The following is a 9709-nucleotide window of genomic DNA, read 5'->3' as shown; positions in this document are numbered from 1 at the left end:
GTATTCACCAATATTATAATATACGTGTTAAATGATATTATAATATTGTATTAACTTAATAAATCAAGAGATAATAGGTATAGGCAGAATGTAATGTACACGTACAAAATTTTAATGATTCTATTTTATTATTGTTAAATCATAGAACAATATTTCTTCTTTACGTTTATTCGCTTATCTTATTTCATATATTTTTTCTTTGTTATATTTTATAACATATAACATAAAATTAAAAAAGAATTTATGTAAATTTAAAAAATAAATGATACGTGAAAAAAGAAATGTTTAAAACTCCTATTATATAATTTTGAAATGAAAATTGATTTAATAATTTTACTTTATAATGTTTATTAGATAATTATGTTCAAATATTTATAAATACTATTTACAATATATGTGTGTATATGATATAATTGATTACTTGAACAATATAAAATCGTAAATTTAAAAAACGGATTTCATGAATAATTACAATAAATTTTATGTCATGTTTAAATTATATAATTATATAATTTTATATTAATGATTGTAATAATATTTGATGAAATATGATAAAATCAGCAACATTCATAACATAAACTTAGTTTGCTACATAAATTAAAAATAACTGATGTATTCAATGAAAAGTAGTAAAATCAATAATGTTATTATTTATTCATTCCATGATATCTAATGACATACATAGATGTACATATGGATTTACGTACTTTCTCCTCTCTCCTCTCTATGAATAATATTTAAATCTTATTAATTTAAAAATATTATTATATTTTTAATAAAACTTTTTTTTTTCGTACACATTTCATATAATTTTTCGAATAAAAAGTATACACCTATCGTATCAATTTAAATTCTTTTACCTTTCAGTTATTTTTAAATCTTAAGTTTACTTGGTTTCGTCTAATGTAATTAGACGCATGTGTTTTACGCGTATCCTAAACAAGAATTTATTTACAGTTACCAACATAAGCTAATAGAAAAAAGACATACATAAATATGAAATTGTTATTAAAACAAAATTCGTGACGAATAAGTTTTTAAATTCATAAATATTTGTTCAACTCTTAAAATCAGTTTTTATCTCTTTTTATCAGAATACATAGAGATTTTGTCATTCATAGAAAATCTTTCTTTTACGAAGAGAAATATTGATTTGCATACATTAGGTAGCGGTTAATGCAATTATGTGAACGCTTGTTGCGTTCATAGCAGCACACCAAGGATCACTATGCCAAGGACTTGTATCCATAGAATTCAATTCTCACAGAAGTGTAAGTAACTGGTGTTTAAGATGTCGATGTCATTATCCTCATGATAAATAACGGGTACAATTGAATGTAACATTTCTTGCTTACTTGCAACTCGATAATGTGAGCTCAGCGTGTTTTACGATCGACTAAACAATCCGTTTTGTGCAGATTCTAGCACTTTTCGATCAAGATAAAACAATCGTAGCTATTTCTTCGTTCTTTATATCCTCTTATTCGAGGATATTGGATTAATTTGTAAAATTATTAATTAATAATTTTTTCTTGTTTTTATTTCTATCACAGTTATTGTTTATATTTATGAAATTTTTAACTTAATCGTGATTGATTTTATGTGATATTTTTTTTAATCTTGTTTTAGAAGATTGTTAGAAATTTTTATTTTTAATGAAAATTAATGTAACAAAAGTGATATAGGAAACTTATAATATTAGAAATTGAAATGATTTGTAAGTATAATTTAATTTCAATTTTTTCTTTTCTTCAAAATTATACTTGATAAAAAGCATGAAAATATTGAAAAATAAGAGATTATTTTTTATTTAAAAAAAATAACATGTAAAAACAATTTAAAAAAGGAATTAAACAGAATGATATCATTTATTAATATTTATTATTTGCTTCCATATAATAAAATAAAGAGTTTATTTCTATCAATCTAAAGAAAACGAAATTTAATTAATTTTGAATTTTTATTTTATACAAACATTTATATTTTATATATATTTATACAAACATATTAATTTATTGCAAATGAAATCTGTAGATTTTCAAAAAGAAGTAGAGTTATTAACTTTTTAACCATTAATGTCAATGAATTTTTTTTTCACAACTTAAAATTAAATTACGACATATAGAATTATAATTGTCTTTTTAATCATTTCTTTAGCTTTTGAATATATTTGATATTCTTAAGAATGTCAATAAATCACAATGAAATGTAAATTACATTAGAGAAGAAGAGAATTTAATGATGGTAAAACATAGCATTGACCTAGATTAGAAATTTGTTTGTTACGTCGTTCACGATAAACATCACTGCACCTTAGATTATAAGAAATAACGAGTTAAGATTCTCTCAAACTGCAGTTTAAAAGGTTCGTTTGCATTTGACATTAAAGCCCACATACAGATTTACGAAATTTCTTTTTTTTTTGAGTGCATTCGATCTTTATCTCCATCGGCATTCTTAAATGCTTCATGAATTTATTCATAAAAATTTTATTAAGGATATTGATGCTAATTCGAGGAATTGTCACGCCTGAATATATTTTTAGTTGACGCCAAGTTTACATAAAATCTGTTCATTGTATTAAAATATTAGCATCGACGATGCGTGTTTTATATAATGGAAAAAAGTTCTCTTTCTTTTCCATTATCTACGGTGACAGATTAAATAACCATAGATATTAACATCCGACTATTAACAATAGCTCGATCATTTTAAAATCACGTGAATTTTTTGCGTCGCAAGTGCCATTGGGCTGATATCATTTCTCGATGCATGCATTCCCATAAATTACTAGACATTTAATAATACGTCTAAGAATAAAAAAAAAATGAATATTTTTATAAAATTAATCGTTTATATCTATTTAATAATTAATTCGTTAAACAATATCTAATATTATTGAATAATTTATATTACATCAAATCAGAAACTGTCAAATTTAAAACAAATATTTTAATTTTATGAATTACAATTTACATTATTACTACAATAGTTTAATAAACTTTACGTACATACAGTAATTTATAGAGCGGAATTCCACCTGCGAGGTTGGATCAATAATTGATCCTCGAAATCAAAGATGCCAGTCTCATTTCAAAGGATCGATCGCGTTCATCCCAGTTGCATTGTTCGAATTCGCCGAAAAGGAGACGACATCGGTACCTACACATTCGCCATAATTACGCAAGTGAAAGATTACGCAAACTCCTCTCTCTCTCTCTCTCTCTCTCTCTCTCTCTCTTTCTCTTTCTCTCTCTCTCTCTCTTTCTCTATTGGATGTTGGATGGGGAAAAGCCGGGACGGACGACATCGGCGTGTCGTGGTCAGTGAAATCTCGTTATAAAGCTGCGCGCATGCACGATCGAAGGATCGATCATCTCTGCTCCTTTTTTCGTGTCGGGGGTGTGGATCGTCCGGCGGTTAGAAGTGCTCTAGAGCGAGACGTGGCTATCCCGAAATAAACTTTCTCGGGTTATGTAAAGGCTGGCAACTGGCTTGTGTAGACTCGCCGGTATAAAGGTCGGCTGTTCCTCCAACGGTCCAAGAGTTGCTCACGAACTTTACGCCAGCAACCATCGGCCGCTCTATATGTGACGTACGCCTTCTTTATCTCTTCACGCACGCACACGCACACACGTTATTTTCTCGTGTTGGGAGAGAGCACGTGTACACCGCTGTGTAGTTTTCGGCAATATGCGCTCCTTGGTAAGTAGTTCCTTCTCTTTTTGCACGTTTCGGCCATCTGCGCCCTTCCTCTTTCCTTCTCTTTTGATCTTAACACTTTGTCTGTTGGTAAGCTTATTGCTAATGCCTGTTGCTTATCGAACAATGGCCTATTAATCGATTTGATCGAGAGAGTGAGTGAGTAAGTCAGCGTGCGTGTAGATAAAGTGTTAACATGTTCAATCAATGTTTGTTTGTTGAAAATCAAATTGGTGGATGTTCTCTCGGTGATGGATGTTAATTTTAGGAGAACAGTTTAGTAGAATTGTGATATATCTCCCCCAAAAAATGGTTGTTATGAATATATTTATAGAAGGAAAAATCAGATGTGTGGAAAATGAAATTTTTTTTTTTTTTTTTTTTTGAAAAAATTTATGACGCGATCGTACAAGCCAATCGCCGTGGAATAGGAAATTTTCAATCACGCATGCGGTGAATTATTGGTATGTGTTTAATGGAAGATTTAGGATTTTTTTTTTTTTTTTAACTTTTGTCCTCTTTTGAAAAACACGATGATTTACGATCGAAATCTAAATAGGAATGATTAATTATGATGACGTGATAAGGGTAAGTCGGGTCAGTGGCATTGAATCAGTCGTTTAAACTTGATTTTCTGGTTTATTTTTGTAGTAATGGAAAATATTGCTCATTTGTATTTATAGTGATTTGTATTTTTATGATTGATAAAATTTCTTGATGTTTATTGGAAATGAAAGTAATTTGCAATAAATAACGTTAATTTAATTGATTATTTTTTTATTTGAATTATAATTATGATATGAAAACGAGAAAAATTATTATTTATAAGTTATTATCATTCGTATAATATCATATTATAATGGAAAATATTGATGTTATATATTTTTAATTATAATTTAAAATATAATTAATAGAATTCACTCAATTAAGTAATGTAAATTTTTATGAAATTCATTATTGAATTTGTTTAAAAAAATTTTCTACGTTACATTTTGATTATTATTAGAAGAAATTATTATAAAAAAAAAACATTGAAAAATATAATTTTGATCATAAAATATATAAAGAATTTTAAATTTATTAATTTTAATTTTTTAAAAGATATAAATTATATAAAATTCTCTAATTCAATATATATAAAATACACGGATTATTAATTTATCTTTTTTTCATTATTTAAATTATTTTATTAATTTTTTTTTTTTTTGATTTGCAACGATTTCCTATATTAACGATATGTATAATAAAAACTTATAAATATTTATTAGTATGTGCAATAATTATAATATCACTAAATTATTTAATACTTTGATCTAAAATATATATTATTCATCATATACGATTTAAAAATTTATGGAAACAGCTTTAATTGTGCATAAAAAAAATACATAAAAAAGTTGTAATGATAAATATAATAACATGAAATTTATAACAAAATTATTCAAATTAAATACACTTTCACGAGGAGAAAGTATTAAAATTTTTGTTTAACATAATTCTAATATAAAACTTGACCAATAAATTTTCGATCAATATGCATCATACATTAACAAATTTAATGAATTAACAAAAAATAAAACCATGAAAAAATATTAATAAAGTTTTTCAAGAAAAATAATGAATTCTAGAAAAAAATTACGTATTAATTATTAACTGCTTGGTTGGATATATTTTTATTGATTACATGGAACAACATTAGAGTCAGGTTTTTCCCCTTTATCCCTTTTACCGCTTGCAATCATAATGAGTATTCTGACCTACCTTCTAATACATTCGTCTTGCCCTGACCTTTCACGGGGAAAGGTATCTCAGCAGATTTACAGGACAGGCACGATGAAGATTAAAACATAGAAGTATTTATTTTTTTAAAACTAAATTTTAGTTAGAATCAATTTAAAAACGACGAAAAGATGATTGAAAAATTAATATATGTATATTAATTTGAAGAATTGAAGAAGTAGATTACAAGATTTTAAATAAATGAAGAATCTATTGATTAAAGCATTAATATAATATATATATGTATATTTTATTATAGACTTTCTAATGTTTTTATATAATATTTTGCAATAAAATAAGAATTATATATTTAATCTGAATTGTTTTTACTTGTTACTTAGAATTTTAATTAATTAGAATTTTAATGTTATTATAATATATAAATACTTATACACAAGATTTGATTAATTTGAAAAATCTTGTATCTGTAGTAATACCATTTATTTATTTTATATGAAAATATAAACTAACATTCCTGATTCAATTGTGAATGAAATAAACAATAGAAAGTAAAAATATATAATTTATATTCAGAATTTATATTTAAAAATTGATTATTTCATTGATCATAAAAGAATTCTAATAGCTAATATTAGAAACTAATTCTGAGGGAAATATTTATATTTAAAAAAATTTAGAAATCATTAACGTTCATTTCATCGTATAATGTAATCATAAACATCATCGTAAAAATATGAATAGATATGTTATACAACGAAAAAAATATTTTCGTGTATAATCGAAATTTTAAGTATTAAAAAAAAAAAAAAGAAAGAAAAAAATTATTATTTCACTGGTTTACTCCAATGGTTCGTCATATCGTATATTTTTCTTAAGAAGCCATTACGTATGATGTAAGTTACATTAGCTGCTTACATCAATCACTGACATGGTAATCATAACTCTCTCTAATCATACTATTAACTACCTACTTGTCTAGACAGTCCCTATCAAAATAACATTGGCATATTAGACATGTTTAACACGTTCTTTAACTAATCAAACGTTAATAAAATGGTACCAAATATAAAAAGCGTGCCGCAAAGGGTCATTTATAAAAAGAATATATGAAAAAAGATTTTTTTTTTGTTTATCTTTTATTGTTGTATGAAATAGCGTGCAGTTTTTGTTATTATTTTCAACAATATAGTTTATCAATTATTATTTCAAAGAAGTTTCATAAAGTTAAATAATTTGCACTATAGTATTATTTATGCAAAAATTATTAAAAATTATAAAAATAGCATTATATAAGCAAGTTGTAATTTCAAATGAAAATTAGTTTTTTTACTTTATATTAATTACAAGAATACAATAAATAAAAAGTAAAATAAAGATTAAAAATATGATTCTCTTTAGAGAAATATATAACTAATAAATTTTTAAAATTGATTAATTAATTAATTACAGAATTACCAATTTGAAAAATAAGATTTTGAAAAAATCACGTTTAAAGTTTAAATGAAGAGATTATAATTTAAATTTCTAAATTTGGTAAGTAAATTCCACTTAGAAATTCAATATACGTTGTTTCCTTTTCATTAATTAAAATAATCAATATAACGGCTTATATTCTTTTAATATAAACTTAAAATATTTTGTGAAATAAGTGGAATCTCCCTTGACATTCTAAATTAATTATTTGCAATTATCAATAAAAATATTTTACAACACATCTTACAAAATCGTCATTTCAATTAATAATTGAATCAATAATTTCAAATCAACATTTTCCACGAATACATAATTTATCACCACAGTATAAACATCATTTCATTATTTCTTTTATCTCTTGCCTACTTTTCAAATATCATCTCACCAAATTTATCTCAACGATTATTCCCCATATCTTTCGCTTGAAATACATCCAACATCGTCTTTCAGATCTTCCTCGTTCTTGTCGCAACGGCTCACTGCCAAGAATATTTCCGGCAACCGGAAAAGATCATAAGCGAGAACCGGAACCTAGGCGACAATCGTGGCCACTACTCGTTCACGTACGAGACCGAGGGTGGTATCGTGCAAACGGAGACCGGAAGTCGAAAGTATGCCGGCACGCCGTCCGAAACTCAGCTGATCCAAGGCTCCGTGCAGTACAACGCCCCAGATGGCACACCGATAGCGATTAGCTGGACGGCCGACGAATTCGGCACTCAAGTTGCCGGTACTCACGTGCCAACACCACCCCCAATACCGCCAGCCATTCAGAGGGCCCTCGACTGGATAGCGAAACAACCCTCGACCCCGGAACCCGAGGAGGCTGGCAAAGACTCGCCAAGCCAACAAAACGCTGTTCCAGCAAGCACTAATCGGCAATACAAACCGCCACGGACGAATCAACGAAACTGATTGCTCGTCGTGATCGTGACTCGTTAGAATACCTCCTTAGTCGTAATATCTTGTCTAACATTTCTATGTAATTGTAAGTTAATATTTCCGTCTCGAAATATCGCGAGGTTTTTAGGTTAAGTTTGCGAAAACTTTTAGGTTAGGTTGACTTATCTGACATATACGTGAGAATTATTAATAATTGCGTTGTGATGTGTTGTATTTGTTAGAAAACGTTGGTTAAAGCAAAAAAATAATTTTAAATCTTTACGAAATGTATATAAGGTTTTCTATATTTTGGTTAAATGAAAATATTTCGAACATTTGAATGTATGTTGAAAAATAAGGAAATGTTAGATGAAAAATTTTACTTAAGGAGGGAATATCTGTTAGATACAAGTTTTTATGTTAGTTTTTTTTTTTTTTTACAATGTACAAAATAAAATTTATATTTTCATAGAAAATTTATTTGGTACGAATTTGACTCGTTTGGTCGACGAACGTTCATATTGATTCTTTTTTATTCGAGAAAGTTAGAAGATATAATAATTGATATATTTTATTATGATCTCATAAATACATTTAGAAAAAAATTATTATATAATTTTGTATAATTTTTGTTTTTTTTTTTTTATTTTTATAATCGATTTTTCTGATTATTTTTTTTTTCTTCTCTCCTCTATTGTAATTTATAAAAAGCCAAATATTTATAATCGTTTTCCTTTCCTTATCAAATAATGTTTATTAATTGGCAAATATGCATTTAATATCAAGAAAAGGTTTCATTTTTTTTTCAAGTCAATTGTCGTAATGTAATAAAATAGAAATGAATACTTTCCCATTTCATAGAAAAGAATTTTTATATGCAAAAAACAATTCTTGGACATAGATAAATTAATTTTGCAAATAAATAATGATATATATCTTTGTATTAACATCGCGTGACTCGGACAGTATTTGAATGAATTACTATTTCTGTGATGTTTAATTGTTAATTACTTTTTTCTTAGTCATTTTATATATAAAAAAAGGAAAATGTTAATTATTCTTTTTTTAACTATTTTATGAATAAAAAGAAAGAGAAAAATTTAAAAAAATTTAATTTTATTAAATGTTTTTAATTATTTTAAAAATTAATCAACATTAATTACATTTTATCTTATAATTACTTATTGTATGTATTATAAATATATTCAAATTTTGTTGAAATTTCAATTCAAATAGTGAAAGAAAATATTGAGTAATATATTTGCATTAAAAAATTAAAATTAAACTTCAAATTATTTTTTTAAATAAATTGTTTTTTATTATTTTTGCTTAATTCTATTTTTTATGAAAAGATCAATTCATTAGAAGATATTTCAAGTTATATTTCTTATATAGATATTGTGTCATATACCAGAATTATGTTGATTTATTTCTATCTATTATATGAAATGAATCATTATATGAAATATATTGATAAATTGTAAAAGATATTATTATTTAAATTATATACGGTATTAAGGATAATGAAATTAAGATAAGAAATTTTAATTGTTTAGCATATATAAATTTATTTTAATACTTTCTTTAATCGAATTTTAAAAATAATTAATTTAAATACGTTTTAATTAATACGTTTAAAACACATTTAACTTTGCTTAAAAAAAATACTTCTTCTACAAAGTAATTACCAATTAAGTTTAAGTGTGATTTATTAAAGTAAAAACAAGAGTCAGTATTTTTTAAAAGTTTTAATTGCTTTAATTATAAATGCATAACGGTTTATGTACTTTAAATAATATAGTTTGATACATTAAAATAAATAATTTGATTTTTGTATAATAATAATTACATTCATGTAATATTTTATATAAAAATAGATAATGAAATAAGTATTGCTACTAATAAGTCATTT

At 25.3% G+C, this 9709-nt stretch overlaps 1 protein-coding gene across 1 annotated transcript; it reads left to right on the top strand.

Moving 5' to 3' along the window:
- Positions 1-3316: 3316 nt before the first annotated feature.
- CPR17 (cuticular protein 17) lies at positions 3317-8273 on the top strand. The gene is made up of 2 exons (XM_012491320.3): positions 3317-3705; positions 7366-8273. Exons 1-2 carry the CDS (start codon positions 3694-3696, stop codon positions 7828-7830), a joined length of 477 nt encoding a protein of 158 aa, XP_012346774.1. The 5' UTR covers positions 3317-3693; the 3' UTR covers positions 7831-8273.
- Positions 8274-9709: the final 1436 nt, after the last annotated feature.

This window comes from Apis florea, unplaced genomic scaffold (assembly GCF_048593485.1).
Source record: "Apis florea isolate Af1SG1 unplaced genomic scaffold, ASM4859348v1 contig_3078_pilon, whole genome shotgun sequence".
NCBI lineage: Eukaryota > Metazoa > Arthropoda > Insecta > Hymenoptera > Apidae > Apis > Apis florea.
Note: the sequence above shows the minus strand (reverse complement) of the source record. Positions and strands in the feature narration are given on the sequence as shown.